The sequence below is a fragment of the Lagenorhynchus albirostris genome, chromosome 19, assembly GCF_949774975.1.
Source record: "Lagenorhynchus albirostris chromosome 19, mLagAlb1.1, whole genome shotgun sequence".
NCBI classification, from domain to species: Eukaryota; Metazoa; Chordata; class Mammalia; order Artiodactyla; family Delphinidae; genus Lagenorhynchus; species Lagenorhynchus albirostris.
The window spans coordinates 9144709-9164783 of NC_083113.1; the positions used below are offsets into that span (position 1 = coordinate 9144709).

The following is a 20075-nucleotide window of genomic DNA, read 5'->3' on the forward strand; positions in this document are numbered from 1 at the left end:
AGCGGGCAGAGGGACGAGTCTCACACACTCCAGGCCTCATTCTGGTCCTTTATTGCCCCTCAGGAGCCTCCAACTCTTCCCCCCTGCACAGTGCCTGCCTTTGGGAGGAGGGGAGAAGGCCCCACGCGGCCTCTCCCTGGGAAGTCGTGGCCAAACCCAGTTGGCAGGAAGACAAGGGCCAACTTCTGCTGGAGGAACCCACTCCTTGAATTCGGTCCAGCCACTGTAAAGCAGCTGAGTTCCCTGGGGGAGGCCAGTGGCAGAGAGGTCAAAGGGTCACGCCAAGTGCTGCAGCTGACTACGTGTCCACAGCAACCAGGCCACGCCAGGCCCGTCAGGGAAGAAGCCAATGGATTCTTCTGACAGGTCGTGGGGGAGGGGGTCACTGGGCTAAACCAAGGTTTGGGGCAAGAGGGGTCACCAGAGTCAAACCCACTGGTCTTATAGGGCCATGGGTCAAACCCAGTCCTTTGGTTGGAGGAATCGTGGGAGCAAACCAAGCCCTAGTTTTAGAGCCACGGATCAAACCATATCCTTTGGCAAGGGGGGCACCGGACCAAACCGAGTCCTTTCAAAAAACAGTAAGTCAGACAGAATCCATCACGGCAGCCGATGGGCCAAACTAAGTCCTGCTGGAGAAGCGCTGGCCAACGGATCTGATCGAATCCCTTCCAGGGGGATGAACTTCAACTTCAGTCCCCAAGTGGAGGGCCAGATAGATGCAGCCCGGCTGGCCTCAGACGCTGATGGTGCGGAAGACGGTGAAGCCTGACAGGGCGGTGCTGACCAGGAGCCCAGGGCACTGCGGGTGCCAGTGCAGCTCCTTCAGAGCCGTCTCGCCCTGGTGCGCGAACAGCAGCTGCTGGGGAAGGGCTGCCAGCGCGGGGTCAGTCTCCGTGTCGCCGGCCTCGGGGTCCCGCTCCACCGCCAGGTCCCACTGTGTGATCTGGTCGTCTGCACCCGAGGCCGCGAAGACCCCACTGTCCTGGGGGTGCCACTCGACTGAGGTCACGGGGGCCACATGCTGCTTGAAGGTGGCCACCGGGGAGCCAGACTACGGGAAGATGGGAGTCAGGGCCGCTGAGCCCCTCAGCCTGATGCCTGGGGTGACCCAGGCACAGACTCCCACCCCTCTCCAGCCTTAGGGTTCAACCAGGGCTCCACCCCTTGTGCCCCCCACAAACCCAGGTTCTCTGAAAGGGACAGAGCGCAAAGTACAGCTGGTAATAAAGCTGTGATGTCCCAGGGGCTGCTGGGAGTGTGGTTTCACCTGCAAAGAAGCCCCTCCCAGCTCCAGGCCACAAAACCCCAACCCTTGCTCCTCCCTGGGCCTGCCTCTGTTTCCTTCCCTATAAAAGGAAGGCATGGTTCTGCAAGTGCTCTCTGCCCGCTGGTTCTAGAAGGCCTTAAAGGGGGCAGCGGCATGACTCCCAGGCTCCAGAGAGAGCTGAGGCAAAGAACGACTCTTTTACTAAAGCGAAGGTGCTGGTGGGGATTGGTGTCTCTCTCATTTGGAGAAGTGGTTCCAATGTTCCAGTGGCCAATCCACTTTGGCCCTGTGACCTGGCCATGCACCTGCCTGGGGGGCTGGAATCCATTTCTAGAAACTTCCCCAGAGCTGATTCTGTAGAACTCATTACACTGGGGGGAGTAAAAAGACAATCCCGGGAAGGCCCAGAAGTGTATGAAGTCACGGCTTTGTCCAGAGGGAGGCCAGGAGCTGCAACTTCTCCTGCCTGGAGACCCTCTCAGCTCTGCAGAGTCAAAGCTTAGCTGGGTGGTCACATCCTACCTGCTCCTGTCCTTTCTGGCCCTCAGTTCCCCCTCCCAAAATGAGTGAGCTGGGCTCTGCTCTCAGCTATAAAATCCACGGAAAGAAAAATGACCGTCTTCTGAAGCCCTTGAGTCCCTGGGCAGCACGGCCGGCGCATGGCTCCCTGCGGGCAGATGAGAACCGTAGTCTCCGCCACCCAGCCCCTTCCCTCGTGTCAGATCTCCAGATGGTAGAGGGAGTGACTCCACAGCAGCCCCAAGCCTTCCTCTCGCTGAGCCTGTTTCCTCATCTGGACCCCAATTCAGAGGGCCTTCCCAGCTCTCGTGTATAAACCATCTCAGGAGGGAAAACCCACAAATCCTAGTGGCCTCCGGTAGCAGGGGCTTCTCCCGCCCCAGGTGTCCAGCTGGGACAGTACCTTGAACTGCCGCAGGTCCCAGACCTTGAGGGCTCCGTCATCCCCGCCGCTGAGCAGGAAGGGCTCCCGGCGGCTCCAGCTGATGACGTTGACATCCCCATCGTGGGCGGTGTCAGTGGTGAGCATGCAGGCCTTGCTGGGGGCTGCCCGGATGTCCCAGATGCGGACGGAGGCATCGGCTGAGCAAGAGGCAAATACCTGGACAAGGCAGAGTCGGAGGCAAGCTGGTGCACCCCCGCCCTACTCTGGAGACCGGGGTCCAGTGGTGGGCTACCCTCTCTTTTAGTGACCCCCTCATTAGGACCTGCCCCCCTCCCCACGACAGGAGTCCAGACCCCCGGCCCTCCCTCACCGTGTCCTCGGTTGGAGACCACTGCAGGTCCTCCACGGAGCGTGTGTGGCCCACGAATGGCCGCTGGTCCACATGCCAAGAACCGCCGTCCGTAGGCGTCCAGAGGTGGATGTTCTTCTGACAGTCACCGGTCAGCAGGCGCCCTGCGAAGGGGAGTCAGGACACGACCCTGTCCCGCCTGGCCACAGCTCACTCCCACCTTAGCACCCACCCCTGCTGTAGACCCTGCTCCTACCCAGCCCTCAGGGCTAACTGCACACCCCAGGGACTCACCAGGCACACGAGGGGACCAGTCGAGTGCAAAGCCCTCACCCATGTGGCCAGAGAAGGCGAAGATGGGCTTCACGCGGGCCTGCTCGTCCCGGAGGAAGGTCGCTAGGGCCTGGTGGTCATCCACCACCTGCAGAAGCCGCCGCAGTGCAAACACCTCCACCTGGCCCTTCTCTGACCACACCCCAGCCACTGGCTCCTCACCCAGCCACGACACCTGGAGGGGAGGGAGAAGGGGAGCGGAGGTGAGAGGGACAGGAGGCTCCAGGTGGCAAGCACAGCCCCTAACATCCCCCAGAACCAGAACTGCAGCTCCTCAGACCCGCCCCCCACCCAGGGCTGGGACTACAACTCCCAGAAACCTCTGCGGGAATGGAATCAGGGCCTGCAAGAGCAGTTTGGTACCCGGGACAACTCCCCACCCTGCGGTAGAGATGATGGTGCGGGGAGGACAAAACTCCTTCCGGACTCCCAGGAATCGAGGCTGTTATTCCACTAGCCCCCAGAAGTGTGTTCAGGCTCCTGGTCTCTGCAACTGTCTAAACGTAGGCTGCTCACAGGCCTGTCTCCGGATCTCTCTGCCTGTTTACCTTTGCTCACTAGGAGATCCTGTTCAGCCTCAAGGCTTCAAGTAGCCCCTAGCCCTGACCTCTCTCCTCAACTCCAGGCTCACATCGAACTGACTGTTTAGACATCACAAGGCCAAAGCCAAATTCCTAAACGCCCACTGCCACCTACTCCTCCCTGGAGGTCCCACCTTGGGCCCCAAACGGCAGGACTCATTCCCCACTTGTCTCTCCTTCCTCACACCCACCACCTATGCTGGCTCCACCCAAAATGCCACACTTCCAATCCCTTCTCAGTACCTCTGCTGCTGTCACTCGTGTTACCACCAAAGTCACCCTTCCCTGCATTCCTCCTCTGTACTGGCCTCCTCACAGGACTGTCCTTCTGCCCTTGCCTCCCTGCAGTCTATTCTCAATACAGCAGTAAGAGGGATCCCTTTAAAACACAAGTCAGATCCCTGCCATCCTTCACTCTAAACCCTTCAACGGTTCCCAATTTCTCCCCAAGTAAAAGCCAAGTCCTTACACTGGCCTACAAGGCCCTAAACAATGTCTCCTCTGTGCCCACCTGCCAAACCCTGTCACTCTCCCCCTCATCCATTCAGCACTGTTCTCCCCAGCTTCCCTCAAAACTCCTCAGTACGCCCCAGGGCCTTTGCACTTATTTCCTTGCCCGCAAACCTCTTCCCACAGATATCCTTGCCTCACTCCCTCATTTCCTGCGGCTCTCTGTTCAAATGGCACCTTATCAGTGAATGCTTCCTTGACCACACTATTTAAAGAGGCAACCCCACTCCAGAAGACCCTAACTCCCTTACCTTGTTTCATTTTTTCCACAACACTTAGCATCTTTGGACATACACACATATGCTTAGTTTCTTCTTGTTCCCTTTCCCACTGGTATATAAGTTTCAAGGAGCCAGAGACCTTTTGCACCCCGTTAACTCCCCACGGTCTAAAACAGTACCCGAGACACGGTAATACTTTAATGGAAATACTTCTCAAGAACTATGAGCCCAGCACTGCTCCAAGTACTGTACACACAGCATCTCATTTAATTCTCACATCAACCTGATTAGAAGGGGTTGTAACTCAGAAGCACAAAAGTAACCCCCAAGCCCACAAGAGTCCCTGAGCAATAACAGAAAACATATATCTCAAGTTATAGCCAAGTGTTGTTTCTAGACACCTGAATAACTTTCAGTTATTGAAATAACGCTTTATGTCATTTCAGTTTATCCTCACACCGGCCCCATCACGTAAGCTTTGTGACTCTCACCGTTTTACAGAAGAGAAAAGAACATTAAAAAATAGCCCTCTAGGGCTTCCCTGGTGGCGCAGTGGTTGAGAGTCCGCCTGCCGATGCAGGGGACGCGGGTTCGTGCCCCGGTCTGGGAAGGTCCCACATGCCGCGGAGCGGCTGGGCCCGTGAGCCATGGCCGCTGAGCCTGCACGTCCAGAGCCTGTGCTCCGCAAGGGGAGAGGCCACAACAGTGAGAGGCCCGTGTACCGCAAAAAAAAAAAAAAAAAAAAAAAAAAAAGCCCTCTATTAAGAATCCGCCTTCCAATGCAGGGGACACAGGTTCGATCCCTGGTCGGGGAACTAAGATCCCCGTGCCACGGGGCAACTAAGCCCCCACGCTTGCTCTACAGAGCCCACGCGCCTCAACTGGAGAGCCTGCCTGCTGCAACTACTGAGCCCGCGTGCTCTACAGCCCGCGCCACAATGAAGGATCCCGTGTGCCGCAACTGAGACCCAACACAGCCAAATAAATAAGTAAATAAATAATAAATTCAGTACAAATGATGTCTGCTGAAAAAAAACATCTTATAGCATCTAGCACATAATGACAATTACTATAATATATAAAACTATGTGCCAGGGCTTCCCTGGTGGTGCAGTGGTCGAGAGTCTGCCTGCCGATGCAGGGGACACGTGTTCGTGCCCCGTTCCGGGTGGATCCCACATGCCGCGGAGGGGCTGGGCCCGTGAGCCATGGCCACTGAGCCTGTGCATCCGGAGCCTGTGCTCCGCAACGGGAGAGGCCACAACAGTGAGAGGCCCGCGTACCGCAAAAAAACAAAAACAAAAAAACTATGTGCCAGGTGCTTTTCTAAGGGCTGAAGGGCGTGGGTACGCGGGGGTGTGCTCCAGAGAACGCAGGGCAGGCTGCTGGTGCTGTATTTACCCGAACTCTGTTGATGCCGCCATAATGGGGCACCATCGCCAGCTCCAACTGAGGCTTCCGCTCTTCTTCATCCTCTTCATCGTCCTCCTCCTCGTCGTCACTGCTCTCAGATGGCGGGGGCTTTGTCCCATGCAGATTGTGCATCCGAAGCATCATCAATCTGGGGGAGGTGTGGCATGAATGCGGCACCGGGTGCCAGGATCCTTAGTAAGGAGGGTGGGAGGAGGCTGGAAACCCCGATTTCTAGGTCCTGAGGAAGAGGGAGCTGGAGGCTCAGGTCCCTGGTCCTGGGAAAGCGTCAGTTCTTACTCACCTGTTGCTTTGGGCGCTCTCGGCCTGGGTCCCAGCACACAGATAAAGTGTAAGAGGGAGCTCGGTCCGGTTGTCTCCCAGCTGATCCCGGACTATGTCGAAGCTGAGACAGGGGGCGCCTGGGGATGGAAGGAGAAGTTGGAAAATTAGGATGGGACAGAGGGATCTCAGTCCTCTTGAGTGTGATGTCAACCCTCTTACACCCCAATCTTCTCTTTCAGAGTGCCTCTTAAGTTAAAGGCTCAGGACCAACTGCCCCCTCAGGACCCAGGATTCCAGTCCCCTCCTTCCTCAGGACCCAGGATTGCAGGTGCCCAGGCCTACCAGTCTGTGCTCGGTGGTACAGCACGTAGGCCTCCTCGTCCATGACCAGCTCCTCTCCTTCGCGCAGCGGGGGTCCCCGGCCGGGTAGGTAGACCTGGGCCGGGCCCTTGGACCCTGCGTCGTGGGACTCGGCGTCCATAGGCTCCCCGGTTTCACACGTGCGCCGCCGACCCTTGCGCGCAGCCATCTTTGGAACCTCCTGCCGCCGGCGCGAGGTAAGAGCGTCACTTCCGGGTCTCTCTTGCCTTCTTGTGAGGATCCTCCCTACTGCGCGGTTACCTTGGAAACCTCCTCGTTCACCAATTAGAGAGGGCAATGGGGAGAGGGGTGAAGGAGAGCTAAGGTAACTGCGTCCTGGCCTGGATAGCGAGGCCTGCAGATCCGGGGAAACTATACCCTCCCCATGACTTTGGGGCGCTCTGCCGCAGAGCAGCGGCAAGGCCTCCTGGGAGTTGTAGTTCTGCAGGAGGCCTGTTTTCCTCATCAACTAGAGGAGCTCCAAGCCCCGACTCTCTCCTCCACCTTTGACTCCCAGCCCCTTCTTTCCACTTAATTAATTATTCGTGTATGCAAATAAGAGACCTTACTGGCAAGGAGACTAGGTTTCTGCTTCCTGAGGACCCATAAAGGCGGTTTCTTCTCCCCTCCTTGTTATGAAGGCTTTAATTTACTTCAAAATGGTTAAGTGTAGACAGGATGATATGTGTAAATCAGCTGGTTGAATCTACCCTCTAGGGGCAGTCAGTTGCCTCCCCAGGCGTTCACCTTGCAGCTCTGGTCAGCAAGCACTTAATCAGAAAGTCCACCCTCTGGAGGCAGCTATTACAAGTGCTTCCGCTCTTTTTATTGCCCATCAGCACCAGAGGTTTGGCTAATTGGCATAATGACATGTTAGAAATAGGTTCTCATTGGTGAGATTAACGGAATTCAAGATATGTGGATTGGCTGGGGTATAATAGACACGCTCCTCACTTGCATGAACAGGATATTAAGAACCTAGCAAGCCTCATTACCTGTTGCCATAGGAATGGGACCCTAGACTTGATCCTAAAAAAGTTTTGATCCCAGATCTTTCTTGAGTTCTCTGTCCCACTTCTCCTTCCACCCCAACCCCTTCCCAGCCCTTCTCTTCTTAGGGTCTTTTCTCACCGCCTCTTTGAGTCTTTACCTCCCACATCCCTCCAGGGTCTCTGTTCTTGCCGGAATTCTCTTTCTGCCCCCTCTTCCTCTGTGGGACTCTTCTGTTTTTATTTCCTCCAGAGAAGCTTGAGGGGGACTAAGAGACAGACACGGAGCTCACATTGGGCTTGAGGAGGCATAAAAACATGGTTTATTCCAAACACTGCAATATGGGACAGGAGAGTGGGAAGGGAGGTTGGTGATGTGTGGACTCCCAGACCCCTCTCTTCCACAACCCAGCTCCAGACCCGGCTGGAGATCTGGGAAGAGGAGGCTTTTGAGGGTCTGCTGGGTCTTCACTGAAAGGTCACAAATAAGGGTTGGCTTTGGAGAGCATGTGATTCGTGGCACCTGGGGCTGGTAGTGAGGTGCGACAGGGTGGGAAGTTTTGGCCTGCTGGAGGTTGGGATCAACGCTGGGGCAGTGGAGGCGGGGCTTCCGTTGGGGGCGTGTGCTAGGTCGAAAGAGGGGAAAGCTACCGCGGGTGGAAAAGGAGGAGGGGGAGTCACGGTTTGACGTCGAGGGACAGAGTCTGGTCCGGGAACGGTCTGGGGCTCGGGTCACAGTTTGGGGTCAGGGGTCACAGTCTGGGGTCGGATGACCATTTTTAGGGGTCGGAAGTCACAGTCTGGGGTCAGGGGTTTCTGTGTGGCGGGGGCCAAGGTCTGGGGTCACAGTTTGGCGAACGCGTCTCACAGTTTTGAGTCCCGATGGATGAAAGGTTAAAAACGGGCTTCCCCGGAGGCGTGGCTGGGGCCGGGGAGCTGCACAGTGATGTGGGGGCCACGGCCCCAGGCGTGGGGGAGTGACGCGGGCGTGGCGTGACCCCACCACCTCCTGCCCCATCTGGTGACGTTAAAAAGCCCTTGTCGGGTTTAAAAAAAGTCCAGTGGGCTCCAAGACCCCTATCCCCTTGTTCCCAGGCTGGGTGAGATTTGAGGGACCAAATCCCCCCCGGCTCGAGGTGCCCCCATAGCGAGGGGCGCAGGACGCTGCTCCAGGCGGGGTCCGGCCAGTTCCATTTCCTTCCTTCCCAACCCGTGCGGGTCCTGTCCACCCCGCGTGCTCCCTCGGGCTGTGGCCTGCGCTGACCGAGGGGGCGGCGGGGCCCCCCAGGCCGCGTCATACCTCGGACTCGAGGCTGGAAAAGTGCGCCGAGCCCCGGCGGGTACTCAGGTCCCCGCCCCGGTGTCTCCGGTGGGGCGCGGCGGGCAGCGGCGGCCCCCAGTGCGCGGCGTGCGGGCACCTGCGCGCGTGGCGGGAGGGCCCGGTGAGCCTGCGCGCGGGGGCGGCGCGGGGACACGAGCTGAGGTCCTCGAGCGATCGCGAGGTGGGCGCGGGCGGCGGGAGGTCCCAGCCCCCTGCGGCGCGCCGGTGCCGGTGGTGGTGCGGCGCGGCAGCTGCGGGCGCGCGGTGCGAGGCCCGCGGGCGGTGAGGATGCGACCGCGGGCACCCGCAGCGGGCCCGGCGCCGGGGCGGGGGCCCCGCGGCCCAGGGCGGGGGCGGCGGCGCCCACCAGCCGCCGTCCAGGCCGTCGTGTGAGCAGCTGAGATGGCGCGGCGGCGGCAGCAGCTCCAGGCTAGCACAGTGGCGACAGTGCCAGGCGGCGGGGCCACTGCGCGGGGGCAGGTAGTCCCAGCTGCCGGCGCGCCAGCCCCCGAGCTTGTCGACCGACCAGTAGCGGCCAGGCGGCGGCCCGAGGCGCTCGGCGTAGGGGTAGGGGAAGTCGGCGAACCACCAGGGCTCCAGGCCGCCCAGCGACGCGCCGCCCAGGCTCTCCGAGTCCTCCGAGTCCGACGGCGACGGCTCTAGGTCAAGGTAAGGACAGGGGGGCGGCGCGGCGCGGCACGGGGGTGGCGCGGCCTGGGCTCCGCCGCCCGCGCCCACCGCACCGCCCGCGCCCCCCGCGCCGGGGCCCAATAGGGGCTGGCTCTCGGGGTCCGAGCGCGGCCAGCGCGTGGGCGCCGGCGGGCTCTCGTCCTCGAAGGCCAGGCGGCAGAGCGGCGGCCCGACGGCTGTGGCCGCGGCGGCCGGGGGCGCGGGCGGCGACGGGAAGCCAGGGAAGGCGCCGGCGGGGGTCTCGGCCGGCTCTTTGTCGCGCACGATGGCGAAGTAGGAGGGCGGCGGCTTCTGCGGGGGCTGCGTAGCCGGCGGAGATAGCGGGCGCCCAGTTGCGCCCCGGGGCGCGGCGCGCGCCTCGCCGACGCCCAGGCCCTGCGGCTCGATGGGGCCGTAGTAGCGGTGGAAGCCGTCGGCCAAGCTCGCGCCCCCCGGCGGCCCTGCACCTTTGGCGCGGCGCCAGCGGTCCACAGTGGCGCGCTCGCGGGGTATGAAGGGCGCGGGACCGGGAGCGGGCCTCGCCGCCGGGTACACCGGGCTGGGCAGCGGCTGCGGCGGCGGCGGGGGCTTGGCGGGCGGCGGGGCAGCCTCCGCGCTGCAGCAGCTGTACATGCCCTGCGGGGGTCGCGGCATAATCCCGGTCAGCGCGGGATGCTACGGACCACCTACCTTCCCTCCGTCCCTCCCTCCTCTCCAGCACCTCAATTCAGCTCCCTTCCATTTCTAGGCGCCCCAGCCTGTTTCCTCCCATCTCTTTCCCTCCGCCTCCCTCTCGCCCCCATACCCTGGAGAAGGCCAGCAGGAAATCCATGCGATGGGTGGGCCCCAGGCAATGCCGCAGGCGCCAGTACACCAGGTGCTCCCAGGCGAAGACCAGCAGGGAGAGGCCCATGGCCACCAGGAGCATGTAGAAGACGCCCGCCATGTTGTCGATGTCCAGCTTGCTGCTCATCACCTCGATTTTGTCATTGTGGCAGATCCCAGAGAGCCACAGCCGCTCCAGCATCTCGATCTCATCTGGGGACAGGAAGGTGGGAGGTCACCTTCCGTGGGCACCCTCTGAGGACCCTCCTCTCTGATACAGGAGTCTAGGTCCTCATCCCCTCCTTCCCCAGTACCCAGGGGTCTTTGCCTCCCCTCCCTTCCCCATCCCCTGTAGGCATCTCTGCGTGCAGCCGCACCATCCCCCAGGAACTGCAGCAGTGCCAGGTCGATGGGCCGCTTCCAGCGGGAACCCTTGTGCAGGGCGATGCCGTAGCCTGTGGTGGCAAAGACCTTGCCCGAGCCGATGGTGACGAGCTTGCAGCCCTCATCTTTGCGGGCCATGTAGTTGAGCACAGCTGCGTCGTAGATGAAGGCATCCAGCTTCCTGCCGGCAGGGGCATGAAGGGCAGGGTCAGTTCCACGCAGATGCCCGAATGGGCAACCCAGAATCCCTCTACCTCCTAACCTCCAACTGCTCCAGATTCTAACTAGTGGTGAACTGCACCTTTTTGTGCCTCTGTTTACACATCTGTCAAATGGGGACAGCGGCAATACCTCCCTTCCAGCGTTGTTGCACGGATGGCCCCCGGAGCAAAGGAAGCGCCAGAGAAGGTTAGCTGTGACTGTTAGTGAAATAACTACTGGTTCAGTCCTTACTGGAATCTTCCAGAGAAGGTCCCATATACTCCTCCATTTTAAAGAGAAGGACTGAAGCTCAGAAAGGAGAATCATACAAATAATCATAGTGTTAATGATGACTTCTGTTGTTCCAGGCACTGTTCTATCTACTGTAATAACTCCATTCTCTCAACACTCCGATGAGATAGAAACTATTATCTCCATTATTCAGACTGGGGAAGCGCAGGCTCAGACATGCATCTTAATTTGCTTGGGTTCTCTCTCTAGGCCCTAATTTCTACAGTTTGGTGGGAAGATAAGCACGGATACAGAATTAGTAGTTCTCACTGGTGCATACATTGTGGCATTCGCCACATGTCACTTCCTTCCCAACTGTTGCCACTTTACAGTTATCTCTGTGAGGACTTGATTAATCTCAGCCTCTCCTACCAGAATGCAAGCCCCTCTAGGGCACGATCCAACACTGTCACGTTCTAGGCTGTGACCCAGCAGTTCCTGACACATACAAGGTGGTCGTAAATATTTGTGGAGTAAATGAATGAATGGATAAAGGAATCCACACTTCTGTGGATTCCACACTGTGTAACTATACTATGACATAAGATAAGTACTTATGATCTGACCTGTGAAGATGTCCAGGGCGTATTAATGAAAAAAAAAAACAACCCACTAGTCCTGGAATCCTAGATAGAATATAGCTCCATAGTTATTTTGTGGAGTGAAGTTTTGGTCATCTTAAGTAGACACCAGACTAGTTCTTAGAGGGAGGTATCTGTCCTTTCTAGTCCAACATTGTCCAAAAAAACATTCTGGGGTGATGGAAATGTTGCATCAGCGCAGCCCAACATGGCAGCCACCAGCCACCCATGGCTCTGGAGCACATGAAATGTGATCAGTACGACAAAGGGATGTAACTTTAAATTGTATTTAATTTTAATTAATTAAATTATTATTATTATTATTTTTGCCACACCAAGGCATGTGCGATCTTAGTTCTCCGACCAGAAATTGAACCCTTGCCCCCTGCATTGGAAGCACGGGTCTCAACCACTGGACCTCCAGGGAAGTCCCTAATTTAAATTTAAATAGTCTTGGACAGCTCAGGTCTGGAGAAAACAAGAGACATCAAGGCATGTGGCTGGATGCTTGGTGAGGAGAAGGCGAAGGGTCTTCCTGATGTGAATACATCACCTGGAGTCTTGAGTTGTTTGTCTATCTGTTGATGTAAATACCTCTGTGTCCCCAAACCTTCAGTGAAGCCCCGTCCACACACTCACATAAGTGCATATAAATGCCTTGTGTGCATGGTTGGTTGCATAGAAATTAAGGAAAAGGACAGACTTAGTCCTTGCACCCCAAAGGGGGAGACAGAGAGAGGATTCCCCAGAATCCAGCTGAAGCAACAACTTGGGGTGGGGCAAGGAATTCAAAGCTCTGGAACGTGGGGAGGGCATTCGCCACCCCGTAGTTGGAGAATGGGGTTTGAATTCATCTTATACAGATCCTAACAGGCAGGGAGAGCCCAGCCGACATCTGGAAACAGACACAGTACATAGGCAAGAAAAATACCGCACTACCTGCGGGCACTGCTGCCTTGTAGGCAAACTGTAATTGCTCTCAAGGTGTCTCTTTGTTTAGGAAAATGCCCTTAGGGGCGAAAGGTGAATTGTTTAAGGTGTTTAAGTGGGAAGAACTCGGAGTTTCCTGAGTCAGGCCAAAGAGGAGAGATGGAGGCGCTGGGGACTAGATGGAAGGAGGGTCTTCAGGGGTCCTAGGAGGGGGACACGTACAAGGGAGAGGTGTGGGAGGAAAGAATGGAGAAGTATTTTAGAGTCAACAATCAAGACTTCCAATGGTGGGAAGGTGAGCAGGGCTTTCAGGAAGAGGGGAGCTGAGAATCTGCTTTGAATTTAATCGTTTGCTCAGTTATTCTGAGATATAATGCCTGCCTCTTTCCCCACCTCCTTACGCCCTACCCCCCCCCACCGCATTGATCCTAAACCTCTAGTACAACTCAGCCATGTCCGCCAGCCTTTGTTTGGGAAAAATAAAAATTCCCACCCTGTTGCCAGAGGGATCTTGAATTTGAGTCAGCTCCCGTCCCTCCTTGACTCCCGTCCGTCCTCAGTTCACTGCGCTTCGCGGTCTCCCCACTTCACTCCCCACCAGGCTCTTTGTCAGCAAACACCCCCACACCCCTCCTTACCCCTCTGCCTTGTCTCCCATGCACGCCTCCCTCACTAAGTCTGCTCCAGCCACCCTGGGCTTTGTGCAGTTCCTGGATTGCTCCAGTCTGCTCCTGCCTCAGGGCCTTTGCACTGGCCATTCTCTCTGCTGGAATAATATCCTTCTCCCAGATAGCTGCCTGGCTGGCCCCCTCACCTTCTTCAAGTGTTTGCTCCAAAGGCACCTTCCCTGGTACACTGTTTAATACTGCAACCTGTAGCCTCCTTCCTGGGTCTCCCAAACTCTCTCACCCTGCCGTATTTTTGTCCACAGCACTTACCTCCTTGTAACTATAAAATGTCTTTAGTTATTAGCTTTATCATTCATCTCCCCCTCCCCCCCACTGGAATTTAAGTTCCGTGAAGGAGCAGACGTTGTTTGCCGGGCTCACTGCTGTATCCACAGGGTCTAGAACAGCACCTGGCATACAACACGTGCTTAATAAAGAGCGGTTGAATGAATGAATTCAGGCTGGTTTGAGACCAGCATTCTGTGTGCCAATCACCGGTGCTGAGAGGTAAGATTTCATTAATAGGGAAAAATGCCAAGAGGCTTTCCTCCACGGAAAATGCAAGAGAACAGTGTGTACTTTCAGTGAGGGATGTATAAAGACGTGTGTGTATATATGGTTGAATTGATCTGAAAAATAATGCTTCCTTTAGGGAAAGGGGACTTGATGTTTCCTTTTCGGCCCTCGTAAGTGAGTGAGAAGTTGAACCTCTCTCATGGAATGGGCTTCCAGAACTGGCTGGGAGAAGCTGTGTTTCTTTATTTCTTTTTAAGAGATGCATTTCCTTTCTCTTCCTGTGAGGTTGCTTGCCCTCAGCGGTAGGGTAAGCCCACATTTGGAATGTGAGCTAGCCAAAGCCATGAGGCTGCCAATACCTTGTACCTCTCTGTGAGGATGGAATTTTCTAGTGTTGTCCAAGGTGGTAGCCAATAGCCACAGGTGGCTAGTTGAATTCCAATTTTAATTAAAATTTAAAATTCAATTCTGTAGTTACACAAACCTCATCTCCAGTGATCGAGAGCTGTTGGCTACCATATTGGACTGCTCAGATCTCAAATATTTCCATCATCACAGAAGGGGCTGTAGGAGAGCGCTGCTCTAGACACACATGTGTCTGTCTTCTAGACTAGAATGGAAGCGCTAGGAGAACAGAGACTTTGATTTGTTCACTGCTATACCCTTAGTGCCTAGCCCAGTGTCTGGTGCAAGAAGACCTTAATAAACATTTATTGGATGCATAAATGAATGAATGAGTGAGTGCCTTTTAACTTGCATATGGTTAGGGGTATCTTGCCAGGGAGATCATGATTCATTATTTGCTTTCTTCTTTGGTCCTCTCTATTTTAAAAACATATATATAGTATGTCTACATATACAAATATATACATCTATATGTATGTGTGTATATATATATATATATAACTAACCCAGGAAAAGAGACCAAAAAAATACTGACATTGGGGATTCCCCAACAAAAATGGTCCAGACAGCTCACCCTACAGTGAAGTTCACAGTCAACAACCCTGCTTATGTGCTCACAGGCCCACCACTTCCGGAATTTTGGATGCCCGCTCCCAAATATGAACCGACTATTAAGGATTACTAGACATCAGATAAAGCCTCTACCAAGAAAGATAGAAACAAGGAAGGGCCCAGGTTCAATCCCTGGTTGGGGAACTAAGATCCTGCAAGCCGTGTGGCATGGCCAAAAAAAAAAAAAGAAAGAAAGAAAGATAGAAACAAAACAAATGGGGGGGGGGGACTTGGAGGAAACATGCAGACATGCAGAGAGTAGAAGATGTAAAAAAGAAAAACCCAACAACTATCATTAATATCATCAGAGAAACAGGACAAGATACTGCAGCTTTGAACCATGAATAGGATATTATAAAGTAGGAGACTACAGAATAATGCTATAAAATTTACAAAATACCATAAAAATTCAGAGATCAAAAAAGAGTTCTTAGAAATTAAAAATATACTAGCAGAAGTGAAAAAGCTTAATACAAAAGTGGGAGATAATATTAAGACTATCTCCCAGGGAGGGGCTTCCCTGGTGGCGCAGTGGTTGGGAGTCCACCTGCCGACGCAGGGGACACGGGTTCGTGCCCCGGTCTGGGAGGACCCCACATGCCGCGGAGCTGCTGGGCCCGTGAGCCATGGCCGCTGAGCCTGCGCGTCCGCCACAACAGTGAGAGGCCCGCGTACAGCAAAAAAAAAAAAAAAAAAAGAATATCTCCCAGGGAGTACGGCAGAAAGAGTTAGAAAAATAAGAGAGAGAATAAAAGAAATGGATAGTCCAAGAAGCCCAATATCAAGTTAATAAGAGTTCTAGAAAGTAAAAACAGAAATGGAAGGAAGAGGCGAACTGTAATTGAAAGAATTCAAGAAAATTTCCCAGAATGAATGACCTCAGGATATGACTGAAAAGTCCAGTGATGAAAATAGATGAAGACACATTGCTGAGAACTGTCAGCACACTGAGGACAGGGAAAAGAAAAACAGGTCACATACAGGGCTTAGGAATCCAGATGACTGGATTTTTCAACAATAACACTGGAAATTAGAAGACAGTGGAGTGATGCCTTCAAAATTCTGGAGGAAAGTGATCTCCAGCCCAGAATTTTATACCAAGCCAGATGGCCCATCGAGAGTAAAGATGTTTTCATGTATGCGATGTCTCCAAAATGTATCTCCCATGTGCCTTTTGTCAGGAAGCTCAAAAGAACAAGGGAGCAAAACACAGGAAGAGTAAGAAATGGGATACAACAGGATCTGAACCAGGAGGGAGGTGATGGGCTCAAGATGGCAGCTATGTTCCAGACTGGAGCAGGTCAGAAGGCCACGTGAGAAACTTCTTTAATAAGATGAGATTAATGGAGTACCTGATGCATCTGAACACATGAAGAAGAGATTCATATAGTTAGTGGAGAATTTGGATTTGAATTAGTTAAGCACAAGGAAAACTCAGCCACTAGGCAATTGAAAAAAAAAAGACAATATCAATGCCAGGAAAAACAAAGAATTGTGTAGAAGAGGAAAGGAATTATGGTTTACTATGTGTGGCATCTATGGGAGCATTTACACAGTCAACAAGTAAACAATGAATATTCATCTAACCAGAATCACAGTGTGGGAGCTTGGACAACTTAAATAACAGTATGAGTATGTGTCTTCCATAGTGAGAAGTGAATGCAAAATGCCTAAGATTGAAAAATCAAGAGGTAGCCATAGAGACATGGGATTTTGAGACAGGGGGGTAAGTAGCAAAATGAGACAATAAATGAGGTGAAAGCAGGTTCATCTGAGGTGGGAGAAATGGAGGGTAAAGAGATGGGGGACCACTGGTGGTTTTCATTTTCTAGAAAAATCTTGTATTTGATTTTTCAAACTATGTGGATGTATAACTCTGATAAAAATTGGATGAAAAATTAGAAAAAAATGTAAAAAGGAATACCAGGGAGAAAAAAATTCAGCAGAAGCAGGAAATCAGGGCAAGAGGTGACAGTGAGAAACACAGGTATCCTTTGTGAACCTACAAAGCTTCTGGATGAGGGGCACAAGGAGGGTGATTCTGGGTTTCTCGCTGGGCGAGTGAGGTTATGTAGTACAGTGGTTGAGAGGTTGGACTGAGAATTAGACTGCCAGGGTTCAGATCCCAGCTCTGCCCCTCACCAACTATAGGGTCTTGCTCTGCGTTTGTCTTCTCATCTATAAAATAGGAATAATAATATTCACCTATAAAGAGTTGTGGGTTGAATTGTGTTCCCCAGCATTTATACGCTGAAGTCCTATCCCAGTGCCTCTGGATGTGCTCTTAGTCAGAGAAAGGGTCTTTACAGTGGTGATCAAGTTAAAATGAGGTCATTAAAGTGGACCCTGATCCAGTATGAATGGTGTTCTTATAAAAAGGGAGAATTTAGATACAGAGACATGCACAAAGGGAAGATGATGTGAAAAGACACAGGAAGAAGATGGCCATCTCTAAAGCCAAGGAGAGAGGCCTGGGACAGATCCTTCCTTCACAGCCCTCAGAGGGAACCAAGGAGGACTTCTAGCCTCCAGAACCGTGAGACAATAAATTTTTGTTATGGTAGCCCTAGCAAACCAATAATGAACTTAAATGAGAACAGAACTTGATGTATAATAAACACTATGGTAAATTAAAAAGGTATGGGAATGATACCAAGCCTTGGCAAGCATGTGGAACAAATGGAACTTTCCTGCACTGCCGATGAGAATGTAAACTGGTACAACCACTTTGGAAAATGTCTGGCAGTATCTTTTGAAGCTAAGCAGACACCTCCCTGTGACCTAGCAGGTCCACCCGTGGGAATTTACCCGAGAAAAATGAATGTATATGTCCTCCAAACACTTGTACAAGAATCTTCATAGTAGAATATTCACAATGGCCAAACACCGGAAACAACCCAAATGTTCACCAATCAGGAGAGTGGAAGAATTCTGATATATTCCTCTATTGGTATACTCAATGGAATACTGCAGTGAACAAACTTGGTAGTAGCACTGGATGAAGCAAGCTAGACACAAAAACTATCATGTACACTGTTATATATACACTATTTGATTCTGTTTATGTAATATTCAATGAACCAGGCAAAACTAATTTACAGTGATAATCTATGGTGACTAGAAGGGCAGAGGGGAACTAGAAATTTTCCATACCTTAACCTGGGTATGATCACATGAATGTATAGCTGATCAGTGAACCTCACACTTAAGATCTGTATATGGTGGGATGTAAACTGGTGCAGCCACTATAGAGAACAGTATGGAGTTTCCTTGAAAAGCTAAAAATATGAAAAAAGAGCTACCATATGATCCAGCAGTCCCACTCCTGTGCACATATCCAGAAAAGACAAAAATTCGAATTTGAAAAGACACATGCATTCCAGTGTTCACAACAGCACTATTTACAATAGCCAAGACATGGAAGCAACCTAAATGCTCATCGACAGATGAATGGATAAAGAAGATGTGGTATGTATGTGTGTACACACACACACACACACACACACACACACACACACACACACACACACAATGGAATATTATTCGGCTATAAAAAAGAATGAAATGATGCCATTTGCAGCAACTTGGATGGACCTAGAGATTATCATACTAAGTGAAGTAAGTCAGACAGAGATAGGTAAATATCATATGATATCACTTATATGTGGAAACTAAAAAAATACAGGGGACTTCCCTGACGGTCCAGTAGTTAAGACTTCGCCTTCCAATGCAGGGGGTGCGGGTTCAATCCCTGGTTAGGAAGCTAAGATCCCACATGCCTTGAGGCCAAAAAACCAAAACATAAAACAGAAGCAATATTGTAACAAATTCAATAAAGACTTTAAAAATGGTCCACATCAAAAAAACTTTAAAAAAAATACAAATGAACTTATTTACAAAATAGAAATAGACTCACAGACATAGAAAATAAACTTATGGTTACCAAAGGGGAAAGCAGGGGAGGGATAAATTAGGAGTTTGGGATTAGCAGATACACACTACTATATATAAAAGAGATCGACAAGGGCCTACTGTATAGCACAGGAATTATATTCATATCTTGTAATAACCTATAATGGAAAAGAATCTGAAAAAATCATATATATATATATATGAATCACTTTGCCATACCCCGGAAACTAACACATTATAAATCAACTATACTAGTATATATACATATTTATATACATACGTAATACATAGAGAGACCACATCAAATTTCCCTTGGAGGAAATGGTGGCCACTTTAACATGAGACCAACCCCCATGTTACAAGGAAATATGTGGCTTAACAGAGAGGCTTTTTTTTTTTTTTTTTTTACAGTTCCTGCATCTATGGCTCCTCTGTGCTCAGAATGTGTGTTGGGGACCCCTTGAAACGGCCTCTGCTGTGTTCCAATAAAACTTTATTCACCGACAAAAAAAAAATTAAAAAAAAATAAATCGATTACACTCCAATAAAAAAAGAAAAAGATCTGTGTATGTTACAGCTCAATTTAAAAAAAAGATGCAATATAAAAAGACACGGGATGAAGCCTCAAGCTATTCTTATGAAGGGCTGGGATTGTGGCTGACATTTGGATGAAAAGAAGAATACAGGTATCCCTCCTTCTTTTAACTCAGGGGTGGGATAGATTTGGATTCATTTTTTTGAGATGGGGCTGGTCTCCCTTGCTGGTCACACTCTCACTGCTCTCCAAAATTCAGGAACCAAGTAGATGTGGGACATGAGGGTCCTACCCTTACCCAGGTCTTGGAATTCTTACTCTCCAAATGTAAGGATGAGATAGACTGGGAATGTGAGGGTTCCCTGTAGAAGTAAAAAAAAAAGAAAAAAAGAGGAAGGCAATTCCCCTGCCTCCCGAGGAAGGCGTTTGATACTTGTGAAGTAGGGGGGGGCGGGGATGAGTCAGCTGGCTGGCTGGGGAGGATACTCTGGGGGTGAGTAAGGAAGTGAAAATTCCCAGGGGGGGTGGGGAGGTGGCCAGAGCCCTTTTATGTTTCATGTTCATAACCTTCACTATGAAGCTTCTGGCATTTAGATGATGTAGACCCGGGCCGCCCAATTTGTATCTACACACGTCCCTGTGGCTGGTTTAAGCGCTTGAAAGGTGCAAGTTTGAACTGAGATGTGTGGTGAGTATAAAATGCACACTGGATTTCAAAAGGTGTGTGTGTTGGTGGGGGGTGGGGGGGTGGATTATGTAAAAGGTCGCAACCATTTTTAAACTGATTATGTGTTGCAATAATATTTTGAATATACTAGGCTAAGTAAAATACACCATTAAAACAAATTTCACCTGTTTCTTTTTGTGTCTTTTAACGTGGCTACTAACAATTTAGAATTGCACAGTAGCTTGCATTTCCTTTCTGCTGGACAGTGCAGGCAAACTGACGCCCTTCACGTTTCTAATCTCAATCCAGCACACGTAGGCTTGAGGTCTGGGCTTCTGTGGGGATT

General features: G+C 52.0%; 2 protein-coding genes across 2 annotated transcripts in view; both read right to left on the bottom strand.

Annotated features, from left to right (window-relative positions):
- Window positions 1-35: 35 nt before the first annotated feature.
- GRWD1 (glutamate rich WD repeat containing 1) lies at window positions 36-6435 on the bottom strand. Its single transcript, XM_060132432.1, has 7 exons — window positions 6206-6435; window positions 5883-6000; window positions 5570-5729; window positions 2818-3031; window positions 2545-2687; window positions 2193-2390; window positions 36-1054 (listed from the first exon to the last, which is right to left on the bottom strand). Exons 1-7 carry the CDS (start codon window positions 6390-6392, stop codon window positions 737-739), a joined length of 1338 nt encoding a protein of 445 aa, XP_059988415.1. The 5' UTR covers window positions 6393-6435; the 3' UTR covers window positions 36-736.
- A 1087-nt stretch (window positions 6436-7522) lies between these two features.
- The window catches only part of GRIN2D (glutamate ionotropic receptor NMDA type subunit 2D), a 29547-nt gene continuing 16994 nt past the window's right edge, over window positions 7523-20075 (bottom strand). The window contains exons 10-12 of the mRNA XM_060131621.1: window positions 10405-10592; window positions 10008-10240; window positions 7523-9838 (exon numbers count right to left, since the gene is read on the bottom strand). Coding sequence (XP_059987604.1) covers window positions 8507-9838; window positions 10008-10240; window positions 10405-10592 — 1753 coding nt within the window. The 3' untranslated portion in view covers window positions 7523-8506. The remainder of the gene's footprint in view (window positions 9839-10007; window positions 10241-10404; window positions 10593-20075) is intronic.

Bases quoted from the DNA above. Each gene is read 5' to 3' on its own strand.
- GRWD1 (XM_060132432.1), bottom strand. From the start codon at position 6,392: ATGGCTGCGCGCAAGGGTCGGCGGCGCACGTGTGAAACCGGGGAGCCT. The intron at 6,001-6,205 runs GTAGGCCTGGGC...TTCCATCCCCAG, and splicing joins GTACCACCGAGCACAGACTG to GCGCCCCCTGTCTCAGCTTC. The intron at 1,055-2,192 runs GTACTGTCCCAG...ATCTTCCCGTAG, and splicing joins GGGACCTGCGGCAGTTCAAG to TCTGGCTCCCCGGTGGCCAC.